At 44.4% G+C, this 23767-nt stretch overlaps 1 protein-coding gene across 5 annotated transcripts in view; it reads left to right on the forward strand.

The window, feature by feature from the left end:
* RCAN3 (RCAN family member 3) overlaps positions 1–23767 on the forward strand; it is a 47071-nt gene that overhangs the window by 5093 nt on the left and 18211 nt on the right. For 4 of the 5 annotated variants that reach the window (XR_013959825.1, XM_080654015.1, XM_080654016.1 and 1 more), the window contains exon 2: positions 4170–4424. Coding sequence is in view for 4 of the 5 variants with exons in the window: in XM_080654015.1 (XP_080510141.1) it covers positions 4230–4424 (195 nt within the window). In the remaining variant the exon portion in view is untranslated. The remainder of the gene's footprint in view (positions 1–4169; positions 4425–23767) is intronic. The other variant, XM_080654014.1, reaches the window with a different exon arrangement.

Raw genomic sequence — 23767 nt, forward strand, 5'->3', positions numbered from 1 at the left:
TACACATTGAAGTACTGGGGAGTAAAAGGGGCACACATCTTACTCTCAATGATTCAGCGGGGGAAGTATATATATAAAAATAGAGACTGATTTTTAAAATAGGCAGAAATATAAGTGATGGTAACCCTGGGTAAAGAGTATACAGGAATTCCTTGTACTATTCTTTTTTAAAAATATATTTTTATTGATTTCAGAGAGGAAGGGAGCGAGAGATAGAAACATCAATGATAAGAGAGAATCATTGATTGGTTGCCTGTTGCACACCCCACACTGGGGATCGAGCCCACCACCTAGGCATGTGCCCTTGACCGGAATCGAACCCAGGACCCTTTAGTCTGCAGGCTGACACTCTATCCACTGAGCCAAACCTGCTAGGGCCCTTGTACTATTCCTAAAACTTTTCTGTTTGAAATTATAGTCCTTCCAAAAAAGTTACCCAAAAACACAGGTAGAAAACAGGAAATGAAGGTGTAACATTCTAAGAAAAAAAATGTTTTAATCAGGTGAAGCATTGTTTCCTGTGCTCTGATTTTTTTTTAAGGGTTAGAGGAAGGACTTAGAAACAAACAAAAAATCTTATCAGAAATAACTTGACTTTCTCAGATTTCAAAATCTAGCCCTTTCAGAGCTCCCCAAATCTCCAACCTCTAAAAAAATGGGCACAATATTTTCCTCACCTCTTTTTAATACATTGGAGGTAGGGGGAGATTCAAAACGTTAGTGCCTCTAAGAACTAAGATACAAAGACGATCCACCTTTAGTGATACTGAAAGTTGAATTGGGCTGGTTGTATCATCTCCCTGGTAAACACCTTTAGTGGCATGCTGATGTCGACGGGATCTTAACGTCAAAACTCTCTAGCCTTGTTTTCACCGGTCCCTGGCTCCTACCGACCTTTCTAACCTTGTCTCATGCCATCTCCACCAAGCAGGTACCCTCTGGCCACCCAAGATTACTTGATGTCTGCGCACACTGACCTTTGTTTGCCCTTGAACGGCTTTGCTTGGAAGGCACTCCCATTCTTTTCCTGCTGAAATGGTGTTCATCCTTTCAGTCTCACCATAGCCTCCTATGGGAAGCTGTCTCTGATCTCACGCAGAATTATGTTTTCCTTTGTCTGTGCTGCCCTATCTGTGGTGTAAACACAGTGCTATCTGCTTTCATTCAGCAATCCTTATTCAGCATCTACTGTAAGCTAGAAGCTGTGCCAGGGACTGGGGACTCAAAGGCAGTCATGGTCTGGTAGCTAGGGGTGAGTTGTAAACAAATAGTCATAAGGTAAGTACATAACAGAAAAATAAAAAAAGTGCTATGAGAGCTAGGAACTCCACCCGACAACGTAGTCTTGAAGAAAAGATTACAATGAAAAACCACAATTAGATACCATTTCCCCCTCATCAGGTTCCTTTCCAGATTGGAGATTTCCAGCACAGTAATCTAATTAAATGAATACATTTAAAACAATTGTAGTACCCTGTAGGCTACCCAAGTAGAATTATTCAATAGAAAGCTAAAAATAGAAGTCTCTAGAACTCAGGGGAGGGAGGTTGAGTCTGGATGTATAAATCACACAGAGCGGTATACTTAGGCAGGCAAGACCTAGGGCCAGATCACAGTCTCATGGGGTCGCGTACTTTTTCCAAACTCCCCATCCCTTTCATTGCCCAAGATTCTGCCCTTGCTTCCCCCTCAACTTTGGTGACATCCTTTCTGGCTTAAGAATCATTGTCCGGAACAAGAGACAGTATTGATACACACTTGATGTGTGTGCACCACAGGAGGCAAGAAGCAAAGTTGAGAAGCTCTGGTGGTGAGGTGGTTAAATGCTTGGGTATGGCTCAAACAACGCTGGTAGAGGAAGAAAAGGAAGAGGATGGGGAGGAAACCTCAGAGAGAGAAGTTGTAAAGGGTGAGTGGAGAAAGAGGAGCCAGTGATAACGGCAGCTGGGGAGGAAGGAGAGGCAGGAAGGACGGGGACCCAGAGGGCAGGGGTACGGGAGGTTTCAGAGTGCCTGGGTGGGCGGCAGGGTCTCATGCTGCAGAGGTGGGCAGAGGCCTGAAGTTAGGTTCCAACTCTTAGGAAACCATTGCTGTCCACGGTGGGGGCGGTTTCAGCCAAAAGGTATGACAGAAATCCAGCTACACTGAATTCAGGAATGGCTGGAGTTGAGGAAGTGAACACAGCAAGGACTTACTCTTTCCAGGAAGTTGTTAGGAAATCAGAAGGAAAGACTGAGAGAGGTAAACTGATGGACGGATGGGAAGGTCAACTCTGAAAGGGTTTTCTTTAATGCAGGTTGGGTGGGGACGGGAATCTTGAACAGGTGTATTTGCTGAGGAAAAGGGACAGATGGAGAAAGAGAAATCGAAAGTATAGGAACCAGTTAAAGGAACACGATCCTTCAGGAGCGGTCAGTGTTGTTGAGGAGACATTCTTGCTTTGCGAGAGCCCCTTGAGGATAGGAACCAGGTCTTATTTACCTACAGTCCCTAGTAATCCCTGCACACAGTAGGCATTCAGAAAATGTTCATTCAAGGGAGTAAAGATTTTACTTTTAAAAATTAGTTTTTTCTGATTGATGTAGTAGAATAACAACAAAACCACTGTTTTAATCCTATAACTAGAGGCCCAGTGCACGAAATTCATGCATGGGGGGGGGGGGAGGGGGTCGTCCCCTCAGCCCAGCCTGCACCCTCTCCAATCCAGGACTGCTGGCTCCTAACTGCTCACCTGCCTGCTTGCCTGGTCACCCCCAACTGTTCCCCTCCCCGCTGGCCTGATCTCCCCTTACTGCCCCCCTCTGCCAGCCTGGTCACCCCCAACTGCCCCCCTCTGCCAGCCTGGTTGCCCCTAACTGCCCCCCCCCCCGCCCGCCAACCTGGTCACCCCCAACTGCCCCCCTCTGCCGGCCTGGTTGCCCCTAACTGCCCCCCCCGCCAGCCTGATTGCCCCTTACTGCCCCCCCCCACCAACCTGGTCACCCCCAACTGCCCGCCCCTGCTAGCCTGGTCGCCCCTAACTGCCCCCCCCCCGCGCTGGCCTGGTCTCCCCTTACTGCCCCCCCCTGCTGGCCTGGTCGCCCCAACTGCCTGCCCTGCCAGCCTGGGTGCCCCCAACTGCCCCCCCTGCCAGCCTTGTCACCCCACGCAGCCTGTGTTTGGTTGTCTGTCGGTTGTTTGGGTCATGACGGCCCCTGGCTTTTTATATATTAGGGTTAACATCCTGTAGTGTGCTCTATATAAGCCATATATTTGCGGCCTTATGTTCTTTGAAATAAGAAGGAAAATAAATTGAGTATTATTGAGGTAGTAGTAATCATGATCACTTAACTTTTCTGTGCTTGGTATTTCTTGAATTCTGTTTCAGCATCTTCAAATGTGTTATGGTTAAGGCACTCTGCTTGGTGGGTGTGGGGTGCAGTTCATTGGAACACAGGGACATGCACATAAACAGGACAGGCTCTCTTCCACTGTTCAGCAAAGGGACTCGGTGAGCTCCATGCTTTGGGTTTAAAATTCTTGATTTTTTAAATGTTCAGAAAAGGACATCATTTTGATTGTTGTCTATGACAGATGTTACCTACTGTGAATATTTCTAATATTAACAAGGACTGACTTTGTATAGAACTTTCAGTTCTGTAACTTAATTCTTTGAGAGTATATCCAAAAAAACCAAATTGGTTGACAGAGGTAACATCAGCTCCTCGCTGACCACATGTCAGGCTGCAGATGGTGAGTGAATCAGTGTGGGTTTTATTCTGCTGTGCAGTTTCCATGTTGTAGACCTAAAACCCACAACAAATATGTGAAGGCAGTTCTGGTTCACATTTTCCTTCCTGCGGCTTGCAAACTAGCATACATATTGATGTTATCTTGTTTTCTGTTATCTTTTCCCCCCTCGATTTCACTAGAAAACTTTTTGCCGTTTTTTTCTTTTTTTTTTTTTTTTGGTATTATATCATTGCCAGTGAAATATATTATGCAGAATATGCTAAGCAAATCAAGTTAGTGTATATAGAATTCATTTGTGAAAACTGTAATGAGCTGATTTAAATGCTGATTTATCTTTAGTGAAAAAAATAGTTTCCCTTGATGAATTGCTGTCTTGAGAATTAATTGGAACATTGTTTGCTCAAAATCTTACCTCTGTTGTTTTCTTTTTTTGACAGTAGATGCCTGGTAGACATCTTAGAACTTTAACAACAGAGAAGACCTGCTTTTAGGGGAAAATGCTGAGGGACACTATGAAATCTTGGAATGATAGCCAGTCAGGTCTCTGTACCAGTGACCAAGAAGAGGAAGAAGAGATGGTTTTTGGTGAAAATGAAGATGACTTGGAAGAGATGATGGATCTAAGTGATCTGCCCACCTCTCTTTTTGCCTGCAGTGTCCATGAAGCAGTGTTTGAGGTGCAAGAGCAGAAGGTAGGCACATGTCCTGCCTTTCCCTGCACTGGTAGTGTGTTGAATGTATGTGGGTTGGGGGAACAGAGCAGATGGCTGTCTGTTTGCAGAGTCTGTGATTGGACCATGGCATGTATGGAAAAGATGCATCAACCTTTACACATTTGCTGCAGCATTTTTATAATATTTTTTTCTTTTCATTTTATTTATAGTAATTTTATAAGTGTCAGTCTGCAACAGAGAGGAAATATTTTCTTTCCCACAAATATTTTGGGAACCACTGGTTTGTAGTGAATCAGGTCTTATTAAGTGCGTTTATTCATTCATTCATTCACTTTTGGAGCCTGTAGTTAAGAAAAAGCTACTGATTTTTAGTGTGGCTTCCTATTAATTGGGAGTAAATTCACAAAAGTCCTTTTCTGGAGTTAATTAAATAATTAGGACTATTTGTGATTTCATTGTAATATAATTGTTAATACTTCTTGTTTTACTTTCTACAGTTTGACTTGGGCAAAATGGTAATTTTTTAAAGGTTGCTCTCCTTTAGTTCATTTATTATTTATCTGGAAAGAGAGAGGTTTTGTGTGTTTATTTTTCTGTCATGACCTCACAAAAGCCTATAGGTCTGGGAAGAGAAACCAAGATGGCGGCATAGGTAAACACCTAAACTGCTGCCTCGCACAACAATATCAAAACTACAACTAAAAGACAAAACAGACACCATCCAGAACCACAGGAAAGCTGGCTGAGTGGAAATTCTACAACTACAAGAAAAGAGGAAAGCACATTGAGACTCAGAGGAGCTGCAAAAGGCTGAGGTACGGAGACTCGCACGCGGAGAGGACGGGCGGCTGTGTGCATAGGCGCCTGAGTGCGCGGCTGGCTTTCTAAAGCGGGAGGGAAGCGGAAGCTCCCAACTGCACTGAACTCCAGTCCCGGGCGAGACGCTGGGAAACCAGACTCATTCGGGGGGAATCTGGACTGTCAGGAAAAGAGAAAGCACACTGAGACTCAGGAGCTGCAGAAGGCAGAGGTCCGGAGGCGCGCGTGCAGAGAGGACTGACTGCTCAATGCATGGGAGGCTGAGTGTGCGGCTGGCTTTCTAAAGCGGGAGGGAGACAGAAGTTCCCCACTGCACTGAACTCCAGTTCCAGGCAAGTTTCTGGGAACCCCTACTCATTGGGGGAGAAGCTGGACTGTCTGGCAGCAGGCGAAACTCAAGGGTGGCTTTCTCTCAGAGGTGCTTGCATCGATTACCGAGGGGCACTGAGACCCAGGGGCCTCATAGGGCAGGGCTAATGGGAAACCAAGGCAGTCTGCTCTGCCCTGAAACTCCGCCCCATCCAAGCTGAGCACAGAGGCTTTTGCAATTTTGCGAGTCTTGTCTCATAAGGCTGTCTCCAGCACAGAAGTTCTCCCAGCGTAGACACAGCTGATCCTCACAGCCAATTGGCCTGGAGGTCAATTCCTCCCAGTGATACCAACAACAATCAAGACTTAACTACAACAAGGCTGAGCACACAGTCCACAAAGGGGTGCACCAAGAGTGTCCACCTCAGGTAACTGGGGAGGCTGAGCCACTGGGACCTATAGGACACCTACCACACAAAGCTACTCTACCAACTCAGGGAAACAACGAAAATGCGGAGACAAAGAAACAGATCACAAATGAAAGAAATGGAGGAAAACAAATGACTGGATATAGAGTTCAAAACCACAGTTATAAGGTTTTTCAAGAATTTTCTAGAAAAGGCCGATAAATTTAGCGAGACCCTCGAGGATATGAAAAAGGACCAACTAGAAATTAAACATACACTGACTGAAATTAAAAATATTATACAGAGACCCAACAGCAGACTAGAGGACCGCAAGAATCAAGTCAAAGAGTTGAAATACAAAGAAGCAAAAAGCAAAAAGAATCCAAAAATTTGAAGATAGTGTAAGGAGCCTCTGGGACAACCTCAAGTGTACCAACATCAGAATTATGGGGGTGCCAGAAGAAGAGAGAGCAAGATACTGAAAACCTATTGGAAGAAATAATGACAAAACTTCCCCCACCTGGTGAAAGAAATAGACTTACAAGTCCAGGAAGTGCACAGAACCCCAAACAAAAGGAATCCAAAGAGGACCACACCAAGACACATCATCATTAAAATGCCAAGAGCAAAAGACAAAGAGAGAATATTAAAAGCAGCAAGAGAAAAACAGTTAATTACCTACAAGGGAGCACCCATACGATTGTCAGCTGATTTCTCAACAGAAACTATGCAGGCCAGATGGGAGTGGCAAGAAATATTCAAAGTGATGTATAGCAAGAACCTACAACCAAGATTACTCTACCCAGCAAAGCTATCATTCAGAATTGAAGGGCAGATAAAGAGCTTCACAGATAAGAAAAAGCTAAAGGAGTTCATCACCACCAAACCAGTATTATATGAAATGCTGAAAGGTATTCTTTAAGAAGAGGAAGAAGAAGAAAAAGGTAAAGATAAAAATTATGAACAACAAATACATGTCTATCAACAAGTGAATCTAAAAATCAAGTGAATAAAAAATCTGAGGAACAGAATAAACTGGTGAATATAATAGAATCAGGGGCATAGAAAGGGAGTGGACTGACAATTCTCGGGGGGAAAGGGGTGTGGGAAGAGACTGGACAAAAAGCGTACACCTATGGATGAGGACAGTGGTGGGGAGGTAAGGGCAGAGGGTGGGGTGGGAACTGGGTGGAGGGGACCTATGGGGGGGGGAAAAAGAGGAACAATTGTAATAATCTGAACAATAAAGATTTATTAAATTAAAAAAAGCCTATAGGCCTTAGTCCTGCCAAAGTAAAATATTTCTCCCATTGCTACAAATTTTGCATGTTCTGAGACTCTCTCACAGTGCTATCAGCAGACCTCTCAGTTTGTATCTGTGACTCAAAGTATTTTCCTCCCAGTGACTTTCTTGGAGCAGAACTCCATATAATTTGACTTAGTACATACTTGAGTGCCTCCACTGTGTAAAGCACCATGCCAGTCGCTTCAGGGCACAGAGCAGGAGCTTAAACTGCTTCTGCCTGAGACAGTTTACAGTCCTACAGTGGAGAGAAGTCGTTTGATGTAAGATGGAATACCAGTGCCTTTAGAGATACTTGAAAGTACATTGGTGAGAGGATTACAACCAGTTGGAATAAAAGTTCTGGGGAGAATACGTTGGGGTAGAGCTGTGAGAGTTGGGTAGGAAGTTAGTGAGGAAGGGAAAGGGAATTCTGACCAGAGGGAAGAAAATGAGCGAAAGAGCTGATTCACGAAGAGTGTGGACCAACCACTTCAGCGAGTAGTAAGCAGTTCCGTGTGGCTAGTGCATAGGTGAGATGTAGCCAAAGGCAAGAGGAATCTGGCCAGAGACCTGGCCGGGTAGCTCAGTTGGTTAGAGCAGTGGTCGGCAAACTCATTAGTCAACAGAGCCAAATATCAACAGTGCAATGATTGAAATTTCTTTAGAGAGCCGAAAACCGACTTCTGCGCATGGACCACGAAGTTTCAGTTGCACTGTACGTGTGCGCCTGCACATGGTATTTTGTGGAAGAGCCACACTGAAGGGGCCAAAGAGCCGCATGTCGCTCGTGAGCCGCAGTTTGCCGACCACTAGGTTAGAGCATTGTCCCGATACACCAAGGTTGTAGGTTTGATCCATGTTCAGAGCACATACAAGAATCAACCAATGAATGCATAAATAAGTGGAACAATAAATCAACTTTTCTCTCTAAAATTAATCAATAAAAATTTTTAAAAAGAAAATTTATTTATTTTAAATATATATTTTATTGATTTCAGAGAGGAAGAGAGAAGGGAGAGAGATAGAAACATCAGTGATGAGAGGTAATCATTGATCGGCTACCTCCTGCGCACCCCATATTGGGGATTGAGCCCGCATGTGCCCTGACGGGGAAGCGAACCATGATCTCCTCGTTCATGGGTTGACGCTCAACCACTGAGCCACACTGGCCAGGTGAAAATTTATTTTCTTTAAAAAAAGAGAAATTGGGCAGGAAAGTGAGTGTGGGGCATCCTGCAAAGCTCAGGAGCTGGCCCTTCTGTGGTAAATAACCTTCTGGGCAAAGGAGTGATGATCAGAATTACACTTTAGGAAGATCCCCTGACAACATGTGAGGCAGAGTGGAGGAAGGAGAGCCTGCGGCAGGGAGCCAGGAAGCAGAGAGGATGCTAGAGCAGTACACCTGCCTGGAGATGCTCAAGACCCAAAAGTGGAACAAGGGAGCAGGAATACAGCCACCAATTTTTACCTTTTGGGTTTGTTTTCATTTACAAATGCTCTTTTCTTTGCCATATTCAGTCATAATATAGAAATTTAGAAATAATCTGATCCTAATTTTCTCATACTTCCTAAGCTCTAAATTTTCATATAATTACATTAACCTTATTTATTTTTTGTGAGAAGCACATATGCTACTAGTTTATCTTAAAAATATATTCATCTGGAGCACTTTAGATTTTTCTACTTGGGCAATTTTGAATTTGGGCAATTTTGAATATTTACAAACACTTTGTAAATATATATATATATATATATATATACACACACACACACACACACACACACACACATACATACACACACATACACACACACATACACACACACACACACACACACACACACACACACACACACACACACTAGTGGCCCAGTGCATGAAATTCATGCACATTAAAAGGGGATTAATTAGAGGAAATAATTTAATACTGCTATTTGCCCTTTCTCTATACTAGAAGTGTCAGAGATAAAAGAAAATTAGTAAAATGTAAATGAAAACCTTCCTCCTGTCAGAGTCTGGGGTGCACCACGGGATCCAGAGTCAAGTCCCCGCCCACCCACATGCGCCTCAAAATTGTGTGAGATCCAGACCCGGCCAGCCCCCGCCCACATTGGGCTAGATCCAGACCTGGCCCACCCTTGTCAAGCCCCGCCAGGCAGGGGACGTAGCCTCAGGTCCCCTGGCCCGGTGCCAGGATGGGGGGCATGGCCTGAGGTCCCCCAGCCCAGACCGGGGCGGGGGGCATGCCTTGAGGTCCCCTGTCAAGCCCTGCCAGGTGGGGGACATGGCCTGAGATCCCCTGTCAAGCCCTGCTGGGTGGGGGCATGGCCTGAGGTCCCCCGTCAAGCCTTGCCAGGCGGGGGGTGGGGCGCAGCCTCAGGTCCCCCATCAAGCCTCACCAGCAGGGCAGTGCAGCCTCAGGTCCCCCATCAAGCCCTGCTGGGTGGGGGGTGTGGCCTGAGTTCCCCCGACCCAGCACTGGGGGTGCACCTTGAGGTCCCCCGTCAAGCCCCACTGGGTGAGGAGCAAGGCCTGAGGTCCCCTGTCAAGCCCCGCCAGGCAGAAGGGCGCAGCCTCAGGTCCCCTGGCCCGGTGCTAGGGTGGGGGATGAGGCCTGAAGTCCCCTGTCAAGCCCCACCTGGTGGGGAACGCAGCCTGAGGTCCCCTAGCCCAGCACCAGGATGGGAAGCACACCATGAGGTCCCCCATCAAGCCCCGCCGGGTGGGGGGCGTGGCCTCAGGTCCCCTGGCCTGGCGCTGGGGCAGGGGGCAAGGCCTGAGTTCCCCTGGCCTGGTGCCAAGGTGGAAGGCGTGGCCTGAGGTCCCCTGTCAAGCCCAGCCAGGCAGGGGGCACAGCCTTAGATCCCCTGGCCTGGTGCTGGAGTGGGGGGCGTGGCCTGAGTTCCCCCAACCCAGCACTGGGGATGCACCTTGAGGTCCCCTGTCAAGGCCCACTGGGTGGGGGGTACGGCCTGAGGTTCCCTGTCAAGCCCAGCCATGCAGGGGGGCACAGCCTCAGGTCTCCTGGCCCAGTGCTGGGGTGGGGGGCGTGGCCTGAAGTCCCCTGTCAAGCCCCGCCGGGTGGGGGATGCGGCCTGAGGTGCCCTGTCAAGCCCTACGGGGGTGGAGGAGGGCATAGCCTCAGGTCCCTGATGATTGCTCGTTAAGGCTCCTTATGGGAACTTGGCTTCAGCTGTGAGTGCAGCCATCTTTGTGATGGAGTGATGGTCAATTAGCATATTCCCTCTTTATTAGATAGGATATATATTCATAAGAATTCATTCCAGAAACTTTACTATATTATCAGTTCCAATTTTCTTTTTTTTAACTGTAGCCTAGAATATTTTTTAACTTGCCAAAGCAGTGAATTCTTACTGGTTTTTCATTAAAAAAAAAAAACACACACACAAAAAAAACTATACAGGGGTGGGCAAAAATAGGTTTACAATTGTAATACAAATAAATAATACAATAATTAATAAATAATAACACAAGAATAAACTCTTGTGTTTTGTGTACTCAAAACTATAAACCTATTTTGCCCTTCCCTGTATCTAACCTAAATGTTTATTGGAAATCGTATCAGCAGAAATTCTAGTAGCAGTTCAGTGGATTTCAGGTAATATACACTTCTTAGTCATAGTAAATCCTATATAATAAAAGCCTAATATGCTAAGTGTCTGGTTGTCTGGTCAGCCGTTCAATCAAAGTATAATATGCTAATGATATGCTAAGGCCGCTCAACTGCTCGCTATGACATGCACTAACCACCAGGGGGCAGACAGTCGACCAGTCACTATGACATGCTCTGACCACCAGGGAGTAGACACTCCGACCAGTAGGTTAGCTTGCTGCTCGGGTCCAGCCAATCGGGACTGAGTAAGATGGGCCAGACACACCCTGGAGCCCTCCCGTGGTCCCTCCCCAGCTGGCCAACCTCCCGCGTCCCTCCCCGGCCTCTATAGTACACCAGTGGGGTCCCTCAGCCTGGCCTGCGCCCTCTCGCAATCCGGGACCCCTCTGGGGTCCTTAGCGCTGCTGCTGCACTCACCAGCCATGAGCCCGGCTTCTGGCTGAGCAGTGCTCTCCCTGTGGGAGCTCACTGACAACCAAGGGTCAGCTCCTGCATTGAGCGTTTGCCCCCTGGTGGTCAGTGCGTGTCATAGCGACTGGTCATTCTGCTGTTTGGTCGATTTGCATATTGGCCTTTTATTACATAGGATATGTATCTCCTGTAACTACTTTTATTTTTAATATTTCAAGAAAGGCGATCTTAAATAAAATGTTACATGCGGTACACCTTAATATCTCAAGAAAACCAATTTTAAATGTTACATGCAATAAACATTAATATTTGAAGAAAAAAAGGATTTTAAGTATAATAATACTAGAGGCCTGATGCACGAAATCATGCAAGAGTAGGCCTTCACAGCCCTGGTGGCTGCCTCGGCCCTTGCAGCCACAGCATCATCCAGATGGTCATTCTGCTGTTCGGTCCATTTGCATATTAAGCTTTTATTATTATAGATTACCAAAACTGTACTAACATAGTATGATATTACAAAAGTTGTAGGAAATATTAAAAATCTGCAAATAACAGGATTACTTCTATTATACCTAAAATATTTTTTTCTCTGGCTATGTTTCTGAGTTGTTTTCTAATGATGATGGTTGGGGTATATGTACAATATAAATCTTTCTATCAAGCATTTGGTTCTTCACCTTCCATTTAAAGAAGAGTGTTATTTAAGAAATGTAAATGGTCTTTGGAAGTTAACTAAATACACTGATTCTCTGATTTTTAGACTAAATCAGTTGCGTGTTTTCTGACACAACCTTCAATCCAGAAGAAGTAACTCCTTCTTTGAGAAAGTATGTGTTTTAAATTTGGGAATTGAAAAAGGGATTTAGAGGAAGAATGTTTCTGTTTAGTGAACTGTATTTTTAATAGTGCCTCGAATGTAATAATATTTCAGTAAATACTTGTTTAATTGAATTTGTAGTGCTATCCTGGCTATAAATAAATGGAAAACCATACTATGTCCATGAGCTGGAAGATTTAATATTGTTCATATATCAGTACCACCAAAAGCAATCTACAAATTCAATGCAATTCTTATCAAAATCCCAATGACATTTCTTACAGAAATAGAATAACTCATCCTAAAATCCATATGGAATCTCAAGAGACCCCCAACTAGCCAAACAATTTTGAAAAAGAACAAAGTTAGAGGGCTCACACGTCCTGATTTCAGAACTTAGTGCAAAGCTACAAAGGTCAAAACAGTATGGTACTTATATGTCAATTATATCTTAACAAAAAATAAAAAATAAACCAGTAAGGTACTGGCATTAATACACACACATTGCCCTGGACTGCATGGCTCAGTGGTTAGAGCATTGGCCTGCCCATCAAAGGGTTTTGGGTTACATTCTGGTCAAGGGCACATCCCTGGGTTGCAGGTTCGATCCCTGGCCCTGGTCGGGGTGCATGTAGGAGGCAACCAATCATATCAATGTTTCTCTCTCTCTCCTCCCCCCCACCCCCCTTTTTTCTCTCTGAAAATCAATGGAAAAAATATTCTCGGGTGAGGATAAAAAAAGAAAAAAAGACATAAATTGACCAATAGAATAGAATAGAGTCCCAATAAATGAACCCTTGCCTTATGTGGTCAAATGCTTTTTAATGATATTGCCAAGACCATTCAATAGGAAAAGAGCATTCTTTTCAACAAGTGGTGCTGGGAAAACTAGATATCTACATGCAAGAATAAAGTTGGACCCTTACCTTGTACTATATACAAAAATTAATTCAAAACGGATCAAAGACCTAAATGTAAGAGGTAAAATTCTTAGAAGAAGCATAGGGGAAGAGCTTTTTGACATTGAATTTGGCATAATTTCTTGGCTATAACACCAAAAGCTCAGGCAACAATAGAAAAAATAAATAGGACTTCATCACAATAAAAAATGTGTGCATCATCATCTGTAATACGTTCAACAATAAGGATACATTTTTTTAAAATGTGTGCATCACACCTGGCTGGTGTGGCTCAGGGGTTGAATGTCGACCCATGAACCAAGAGGTTGCTGGTTTGATTCCCAGTCAGGGCCACATGCATGCCCAAGTTTCAGACTCAGACCCCACTGGGGTGCATGTAGGAGTCAGCTGGCTGATGATGTTTTTCTCTAATCAATGTTTCTATCTCTCTCCCTCTCTAAAAATCCTATATAATAAAACCCTAATATGCAAATTGACTGAACAGTGGAACCACCAGTTGCTATGACGTTCACTGACCACCAGGAGGCAGATGCTCAAGGCAGGAGCTGCCCCCTGGTGGTCAGTGCACTCCCACAGGGGAGTGCCATTCAGCCAGAAGCCAGGCTCACGGTGGCAGGAGCCTCTCCCGCCTTCGAGGCAGTGCTTAGGACCTCTCGGGGTCCCATACTGTGAAAGGGTGCAGTCTGGGCTGAGGGACACCCCCCCCCCCAGTGCATGAATTTTCATGCACCAGGCCTCTAATATAAAAATAAAAATGTGTGCATCAGAGGTGACTATTAACAGATTGAAAAGGCAACCTACAAAATGAGAGAAAATATTTTCAAATCATATGTCTGATAAGGGATTAATTCCAGAGTATATGAAAGAGCTCCTAAAACTCAACAACAACAAAATAACCCAACTGAATAATGGGCAAAGGACTTAAATAGACATAAATCACCCATAAGTACATGAAAATACGTTCAACATCACTAATAATTAGGGAAATACAAATCAGAATCACAATGAGATACCACTTCACACCCATTAGAATGGCTATTATAAAAACAGAAAAGTGTTGACAAGGATGTGGAGAAATTGGAACCCTTGTGCATTGCTGGTGGGAATGTAAAATGGTGCAGCTGCTGTGGAAAACAGTGTGGCAATTACTTAAAAAATTTAAGCATCACCCTGCTGGTTGGCTCATTTGGTTAAACATCGTCCTGTGCTCCAAAAGGTTGCTGGTTCAATTCCCAGTCAGGGCACATACCCAGATTAGGGCTTTGATCCCCGGCCAGATTGAGTACAAGAGGCAACCGATCGATGATTCTCTCATTGATGTTTCTCTCTCTTTCTCTTTCTCTCCCTCCCTTCCTCCCTCCCTCTTCCTACTCCCTCCCCTAAAATCAATAAAAACATGTTTAAAATATTTTTTAAAAGAATTTAAGCAAAGAACTACCATATGATCTAGCATGTGGACACCCTCCTTACCCCGCCTGTGCTCCAGCACCCCATGCCAGATGACCCCTTCCTTACCCAACATGGACTGCTCCGGGCCACTGCCACTCTCCACTTCCCATCAGCATGGACACACTTCCCTTACTTGGCCTCACCTACCAGAAAAGGCTTGTGGACTGAATGTTCAGGAAGAGGAAGTGTGCCTTTTTCTTCTTAAAAGAACAAATAGTACATTTAGCCCTAACCAGTTTGGCTCAGTGGATAGAGTGTCATCCTGCAAACTGAAGGGTCCCGGGTTCAGTTCCAGTCATGGGCACATACCTCAGTTGCACACTCGATCCAGGCCCTGGTCAGGGCGTGTGCAGGAGACAACCAATCGATGGGTCTCTCTCACATCGATGTTTCTCTGTCTCCCCATTCCTTCCACTCTCTAAAAGTCAATGGAAAAATATACTCGGGTGAGGGTTAACCAAAAACATAAAAGCACACAAGAATTTTAAAATAATACTAATACATTTAAGTTCCTTCCCAGGGTTGTTTCTGGCATTCACTCAAATCTACATATCTTTGGAAAGGCGGGTCCCTAACTTAAAAAATCACCTTCATCCTCTAATGTTCATGAAGGAAACACTACCAGAAAGAAGACAAACTTCTACCCTGGAATGCATCATACAATCCGCATTTGTTTCTCGGCACCTGGGATAGTGCCGGACCTGCATGAGTGAGTGAATGGATGAACAGTGAGAAAGAACCCAACAAGACAGATCTGCATGGAGACCAAAGAAATGGAATCCTCAGGTTACTGCCAATCACTAAGCACATGGGCAAGACCAAGAAGCAAACATGTTTGGATCTTTGTGCGGAACTGACCTCAGTGGAGAATTCTGTCTTGCTGCTCCACATTTCCTGTGCGCTTTAACTAAAAACTTCGTATCAGCCATTTCCGTTTGCCTTAGGTGGCTTGTCATTCTCCGTTGCCAGCTTGGCACCATGAATGCATAAAGAGCAAAGCATTTCAATGCCCTCATCAAACAGTTGATGTTATTAATTTTTAAAATATATTTTTATTTCAGAGAGGAAGGGAGAGAGAGAGAGAAATAGGAATATCAATGATGAGAGTCATTGATTGGCTGCCTCCTGCACACTAGGGATCGAGCCCACAACCCGGGCATGTGCCCTGACTGGGATTCAAACCATGACCTCCTGGTTCATAGGTTGACGCTCAACCAGCCAATAGTTGATTTTAATAAGTAGCAAACAAGCCCTGGCTGGTGTGGCTCAGTTGGTTGAGTTGTCCCATGCACCAAAAGGTCACTGGTTCAATTCCTGGTCAGGGTACATGTTTCGAATTTAATCCGTAGTCGGGGTGCATATGGGAGGCAACCAATTGATGTTTCTCACATCATTGTTCCTCTCCCTCTCCCTTCCTCTCTCTCTAAAATCAATTAAAAAATTAAAAAATAATAATACTAAATAGCAAACGAAACAGAAAAGCAAAATTAATAAGTTTGAAAGCCACTGAAGTGAAACCTATATTCTTTCAATGTGTAGAATCTGAATATACTACCAAAAAAGCCCTGCTATCTTCTCCCTCAATTCAAGTCCCAAGTTCATAGCAGAGTGTCACAGTGTCATAACAGAGAAGCTTTCAAGGGCCGGGGTTCATAGGTCAAGTTCTGAAGAGTCCTGGGAAGATAGACCCTGATCTCATTAATCAGTGGTGCACAGTATCACCCACTGGGTGCGAGTCTCCTGGGAGGGCGCGTCTCCCACCTGACTGCTCCAGCAGCGGGGTGCCTCCGAATTACTAACGGACGACCAGGAAGGGCAGATTCTAACTTTCTGCGGCAGCCCCCATAGTACCTGCTGTCTAGTTCACGTGGCGTCGTCCCTGTGCGTCCACCTCCTGCCTGGGGAGGCCACACCGTGCAGAAGAGCGCCTGTTTTTGTTACCACAAATAGCAAGTGGACGATTGCAGCAGCTCTACCCTAGATCTGTTCATAATAGTATTAGCTCCCCCACCTTACTGTTCTGAGAGCTTTAAGTATTCACTCTTTCTGCCCTCGACAGTAACCCAATGAACTGGGTGCTTTTATTACCTGCATCAGCAGGTAAAGAAACTGTAGGTACAGCTTGCCCAAGGTCACGCCGCTATATAATAGAGCCAGGAGTCAGACTCACACAGCCTAGCTCCAGAGTTCTGTGACTTGAGAAGATAAGTGGCTGGTAGAAGCCATAAGACCTTCCTGAAGTTACCTGTCCAGGTTTTGGTTTGCTCCTGAGGTCTTTCCTTTGTGGTTTCAGGAAGAAGACGTGAATGTTCTTTTGCTGGATTCAGAAAGGAGTGTTTTGTCCATGCTAATAGCCAAAGAGCAGAGAGCTTCCCGTTCTCAAGAATGGCTAGTGTCCTCTCACATCCTCTCTCAGGTGTGGAGGAACCTCTCTCAGGTGTGGAGGAGGGTTTAGTATGTTCATCAGTGTGAGTGCTCTGTCCCCAGCATCACGGAAAAGACCACCACATTGACCACATTGTCTGGGCCATGGAGCATCTACAGGCTGGCACGCACCATCCTGAGGCTGAACATGAAGTTCAAGATTAGGGAAGAGGGACTTCCCTAATCTTTCCTGCTCATGGACAAGGAGGACAAGAAGGAGAAAGTCCTGGAGAGGGGACTCACAGACCTCTGGGCAGCCGGCATGGATAGATGGTGCTGACTTTGACAGCGGAAATCTGAGTGCTGGGAACAAACTGTTTCCTTTTCCTGTACATGGTTTTCAGAGGAAGAAACCACATGTGTGTTTTTTGTCACCTTAGATCAAAACTGTATGTTTGAGCCCTACCAGTTTGGTTCAGTGGATAGTGTCGGCCTGTGGACTCAAGAGCCCCAAGTTCGATTCTGGTCAAGGTTGCAGGCTCATTCCCCAGTAGAGTGCATGCAGGTGGCAGCCAATCAATGATTCTTTCTCATCATTGATGTTTCTATCTCTCCCTGTCCCTTTGTCTTTGAAACCAATAAAAATATATATGTTTTTAAAAACCTGTGTGTTTGAGTCCAAGTGCCTGGATGAGTTTGCAAGCCTGTGTTTGGTGGGCCATCTTGAGTCTGGATGAGGGAATTTTGCCCACCTGTAATCTGACTGCCTCTTGGAGATGCCCACCACCAGCTCAGCGAGAGGGCACCTTGAGCAAGAGGCACAATTCTCTTGTTTGCTCTCTTCCCAGTTCTGTTCCATCTGCACTTTCCTCCAGGGGCTTTGTCATCTATCTTCTCTGCTCTTTTCAGTAGACAACCAAAACCTTTAAGCTAAAAGGGAGGCGGGGAGCCTTGCTTCTGGTCGGGGACTGTCTAGATCTGGCATCTCATTAGTTCTCACAGTTAAGGTTTGAAGATTGTGCTCTCCCAGTGATAGCCCCAGAATACCAAATGGCAGGTGTTCTTGCTGACCCATGGGCTGCATTTGGGCTCCAGGGCTTGAGTATCATTGACTGAGTGCAGTGCCTTTGTATCTGAGAGAGGGAGGGAGGCGGGGGGACAGAGACGGGGACAGAGAGAGACTGGCTCTGTAGGGACTCTGCTGTAGACACCCTGTCTGCTGCCTGGTCAGCTTAGCTATTAATGTAATTGGGTGGTAGCTGCGGTTGCAGAGCTCATTCCCCTCCTTAAGTGGCAGGCTGGGCTGGTGAGGTGTTTTGAGGCCGTCAGTTGGCCACCAGGCTGCGTGAAAATGCCTTGTGCATTGTGCACACATCTGGTCTGCAAGCAGTCATAGGGGAAGGGGAGACATTTTGTAACCAGAATTACTGCTAGCAATTGTTACCCTGTAGCAGTTACTGCTAGCAGTGTGTTCGTCCTAACTGAAAATGGACTATAGTAGCTGATCAAAGCCACCTTCCCGTGCTCCCAGCCGGGTCCGTGGTTGCCACGTGTGGGGCTCTGGCTGCCCTCCACAGGCTGCGCAGCCGTGCTGAGGCCCGGGTGCTCCCTCTGTCTTGGCAGCCAGTGTGGCCACCTCACCCCATACCTTCTCTTGTTTTCCCTTATACTTTTTTAAGAAGTAATTTGGCAAAACTCACTTACAATGAAATGTACGCATGTTAAGTATGCAATTTGGTGCATTTTGACAATATCTGCTCACCAGTACTTCAATTGGGAATATTTTCATCCCCACCCTCATACCAATCTGTAGTTTGTTCCCATCAAAAATGATTTATCGTCCTGACTGGTTTGGCTCGGTGGATAGAGCGTCGGCCTGCGGACTGAAGGGTCCCAGGTTCAATTCCAGTCAAGGGCATGTACCTTGGTTGCAGGCATATCCTCAGTAGAGGTTGTGCAGGAGGCAGCTGATCGATGTTTCTGACTCTCTATCCCTCTCCCTTCCTCTCTGTAAAAAATCAATAAAATATATTTTAAAAAATGATTTATCATTGGTTTGACCACCTGCTTGTATATGGTATAGGGAATATTTCAGATCTGAGTGGGGAGGGGATGATAGTCCTTTAAGAATTTATGTTCCAATTAGGCAGAGTATCTATCTATATATATAAAAGGCTAAGTGACTGACCGTCTGTCTGACCAACTGGCTGGTACATGTGATGCGCACTAGCAATCTAAAAATAAACATTGACTGGCGCATGAGATACATATAAAGCTCTCGCTGGCGCCAATCACATGCATGTGTTTCAATCTGTCATTGTCGATAGTGAATTTTATTGTTTTTGTTGACATTCTGAAGCTGAAAGAAGCCAGTGTCATCAACAGAGTGTATCTGAAGACCAGCTGCTATGCGATTGGTCTTCAGATACACTCTGTTGTAAAAATGAGTTTAAAGTACTGTAGTGTTTGGGGATGTTTCAGGCAGTAGTCTCTTAAAACAAATATGAGATCAGAGGATCTGCTTATAGTGAATGGCTAGTAAAACTTGGAGATGGCAAATTTGATAGCAGTTTTCATTTAGGAATGGATATTATTGAGATCCCCTGTGAGATGATTTGTAACGCATCTATTATTGAAGCTACCTTTGGATATAGTATGTCTATAGATAATATTAAAAATATATCTAAATGTGTGATTTTTTTTGTCCAAAAAATGAGCATGTTCATAAATTAAATGAAGAAATTTTGGATAAACTTGATGGAGATTTTCACACTTATTTGAGTAATGATTCCATCGATTCAACAGATGATACCAAAAAGGAAAATTTTCCCATCGAATTTCTTAATAGTATTCTTCGGGAATGCCATGTCATAAATTAAAATTGAAATTAGATGCAATCATCATGCTACTGAGAAATAGTAATAGTAAATGGGGTCTTTGTAAGGGTACGAGGTTTATTATCAAAAGTTTGCATCCTAACATAATCGAAGCTGAAATATTAACAGGTTCTGTGAAAGGAGAGGTTGTTTTGATTCTAAGAATTGATTGTCCCTGTCTGACACTGGCCTCTCATTTAAATTAATTTGAAGACAGTTTCCTGCGATGCCAGCATTTGCGATGGCTATTAATAAATCACAAGGACAGACTCTAGACAGAGTAGGAAGATTCCTACCTGAACCCGTTTTCAGACATGGTCAGTTATATGTTGCTTTCTCTCAAGTTCAAAGAGCGTGTGATGTTAAAGTTGTAAATACTTCATCACAAGGGAAATTAGTCAAGCACTCTGAAAGTGTTATTACTCTTAATGTGGTACACAGGGAGATATTAGAATAAGTTTAATCAATTTATCAATCATTGTTTTTATCAATGTTGTTTTTATATCATGTTTTTGTTGTTTTTATATCATCTTTGTTGTTGTTATATCTTATTATTGTTTATTTTTAATCGATTTATTTATTATTTTCATATACATTTTACTAATTTTCTTTCATCTCTGACACTTCTATTATAGAGAAAGGGCAAATAGCGATACTAAAATATTTCTTCTAAGTGATTTCCTTTCAATGTGCACGGATCCGTGCACCAGGCCACTAGTGTACTTATAAACATGGTAACCATTAAAACAGAAAAAAATCAATATTGAATAGGCAGTATTTTATTTTATTATTTTTACTTCTTTCAGTATTTATTTATTTATTATTTTATTGTTTAAAGTATTACAAATAGTAGTCCATATGTCTCCTTTTCATTTTTATGCTTCTTTATGGTGTTGAAAGCAATATAAATGCTATAGGCCAACGGTTATAGAAGGATTTAAAATTTGTGTGTGTTCTGCTCCCCTCTAGCACTTCTGGGCTTAGTTCTAGAACTTTTACAAGTGCTCAGATGATCAAAGTCACGTTTTGTAATTCACCAGGTCTAGAAGTATGTGCTTTCTTCTGACCAGGAAATCTGTCCCTTTGGCTGTTCAGTCAGCAGTGATGCTAGGAGGACCTTCAGCTGTGCTTGTCCCAGGCAGAAGCGGAGTCTGCCTCTGGCACCGAGGGACCAGCAGCCTCTGGGTGCTGGAGAGACGGAATTTTCTCTCTCAGATCCACAGGAGGACAGAGGTGTGAAAAACCTCTTGCCTGAGGATGCCAGAGATCACTTCACTGTGACATGGCTTCTTCTCCACAATGAAATTGTGCCTCTTAATGCGCAGGAGTTGGTGGGGGCCCCAGGCTTTTTTAGTCCAAGGCAAAAAAGTACAGCAAAATTGTTTTCATAATTTGTTCCTCAGTGAAATTATTAAACCTCTCCTTTTCTGCCTTGAGGTGGGGAACAGAGAGTAGTTCCAGAAAGGTCCCTTAGTGCCATCCTCGTCCATTACTCCTTGTAGCCGACCTTCCTGTAAGCCTTTTCCACTCTTCTCCTTCCACGAGTTTAATAGCCTCTTGTCCAGCTACAGGGTGCTCTTCTTGAACCCCCAAGAAAGTTGTGGGTTACATGTTGTCTTTGCATATTTTAGGTGCAAGTTATTTGTAGTCATTTTTACTGCTGATTTATTTATTATACAGGTGACTTCCGCCTATGGAGGCTGGCAGCTTCTGGTCTATAGTTCCAGAAAACTTATTTTATGTAACAGGAAAAGCCTCAGAGGTTGGTTTTTAGGCTGAATTATACTAAGTGACCCCTGAGAAAGCAGAGTGGCCAGTGGTTTCGATTTTATGGGATGTTCATTATCTTATCAGAAGTAAATAAATGTGCAACCATCACCCTTTTACAGGACGGTATTAATTTTTCATCATTAGAGAATTCAGAAACTTACAAATGTGAATTATTTATTTCTAAAATAATTCTAGGGAAAAAGATCATTGGTTTCTGGACTGAATTATGCTTGTCCCGACTTCTTTGTCACAGTAATCTTCAGTCCATGTCTGTGGATTATGTCCTCTTCTGTGCCTTCACCAGGTGGTCAGGGACAGCCTAGGAAGGGCAGAGCTGCCGGCTACGGGCTCGCATCTTTTTCCTCAAATAGTTTTGCCTTCACATTAATTTTTCATGTTTTATGCAGCACCTCACACTAGAAGTCACACATTTTCATAAACCATATTTACGCTGTACCAAGGGAAACATGGATGTGAAGGAGGGGGAAAGAACTAAGAAAACTTAAAAAGCTGACTTATCAACTCTTACATGGCTTCATTTTTTAATAAATCTTAGTCAGTTCACAGGTATTGGAATTTAGAAGAGAGAGACCCATATAACCCATTGCTGTCATCTGCTTCTTACATTCAGTCACAGTGTATTTCTGGAATGGTAAAAAAAAAATTTTGTTTTGAAAGGAAAAGGGAAGAAGCATGTGATTATCAAGTAGCTGTTGAGTTTGCAAGAGAGCTTGTATTATTGTTTCTATGAAAAATTCATTGTTGTGGGGAATTAGGACTAATTACAGGGTCTTTTTACCCTGGGAAAGGAAGATTGTGTTATGTGCAGAATTACAAAATACTAATCTTTCATAAACCATGCTCCATTAATTCTTCCTTAGTTTCCACTTTCATTGTGTTCCGTGATCGTGTTTCTTAACTGGCTCATGTGAGAATCTTAATATTTACTTAGTATTCAAAATATGTTGAAAGTAAGCATCTACCAAGCATCTATCAAGAATTAAATGGGGGAGAAACCAAGATGGCGGCATAGGTAAACACCTGAACTTGCTGCCTCACACAACCACTTCTAAACTACAACTAAAAGACAAAACGGACATCATCCAGAACCACAGGAAGGCTGGCTGAGTGGAAATTCTACAACTAGAAGGAAAAAGAAAAGCACACTGAGACTCAGAGAAGGTGCAGAAGTAAAGTGCAGAGGTATGGAGACGCGTGCGGACAGGGCTGGCAACTGGGTACGCAGTTGTCTTTTTCAATCGGGAGGGAGACACAAGCTCCCGACTGCTCTGATCTCCAGTTCCAGGTGAGATTCTGGGGACCCAGACTCATATGGGGAGAAACTGGACTGTCGGGCATCGGGCAGAACTTGATGGCGGCTTTCTCTCAGAGGTGCTTACAGCGATTACTGCGGGACACTGAGACCCTGGGGCCTCTTTGGGCAGAGCTGATGGGAAGCCATTGCTGTTTGCTCCACCCTGTTGATTCCCTGAGACCCCGCCCCACCCAATTTACAACCCCACCCCAGCTGTGTGCAGAGGCTTTTGCATATGAATGGCCTGGCCCTTTGCAATCTAAAATTACCTAACAAACTGCAGCTGGGTCAGAGAGTCCCAGAACTTCCAAAAGAAGGCCCAAGCCCCACAGCGGCTTGCACTGCTTCATAGCTGGGCCTCATCTGGGCACCCCCAAACCCCAAACAAAGAAGAGGAATCTGCAGATCTCTCCGTAGCTCTTGCTGGGTGGCCTCAGGCAGAGGCTAAATTTGCACCTCCTTGGAGATCCAAGAGCCAGTGTACCCAGTGGTCAGAGTGGGACCATCCAGATTACAACTCCTCAGATTCATAAGGGACACACTCAGGAGGAAGACTCAGTGAGCACCAAAGCCCCACTGAAGCAAGTCTTGCCCCATATGGGTGTCTCCAGCACAGAAGTTCTCCCTTCGTAGACACAACTGATTCTCACAGCCAATTGGCCTGGAGGTCAATTCCTCCCAGTGATACCAACAACAATCAAGGCTTAACTACAACAAGACTGTGCACACAGCCCACCAAGGGGTGTGCCAAGAGTGTCCACCTCAGGTAACTGGGGAGGCTGAGCCACTGTGTCCTATAGGACACCTAGCACACAAAGCCACTCTATCAACACAGGGAAGCAATCAAAATGCAGAGACAAACAGGTCACAAATGACAGAAATGGAGGAAAGCAAACTACTGGATATAGAGTTCAAAACCACGGTTATAAGGTTATTCAAGAATCTTCTAGAAACCGCCAATAAATTTAGTGAGACCCTCGAGGA

This window comes from Plecotus auritus (genome assembly GCF_963455305.1).
Source record: "Plecotus auritus genome assembly, chromosome: 2".
Classification (NCBI taxonomy): domain Eukaryota; kingdom Metazoa; phylum Chordata; class Mammalia; order Chiroptera; family Vespertilionidae; genus Plecotus; species Plecotus auritus.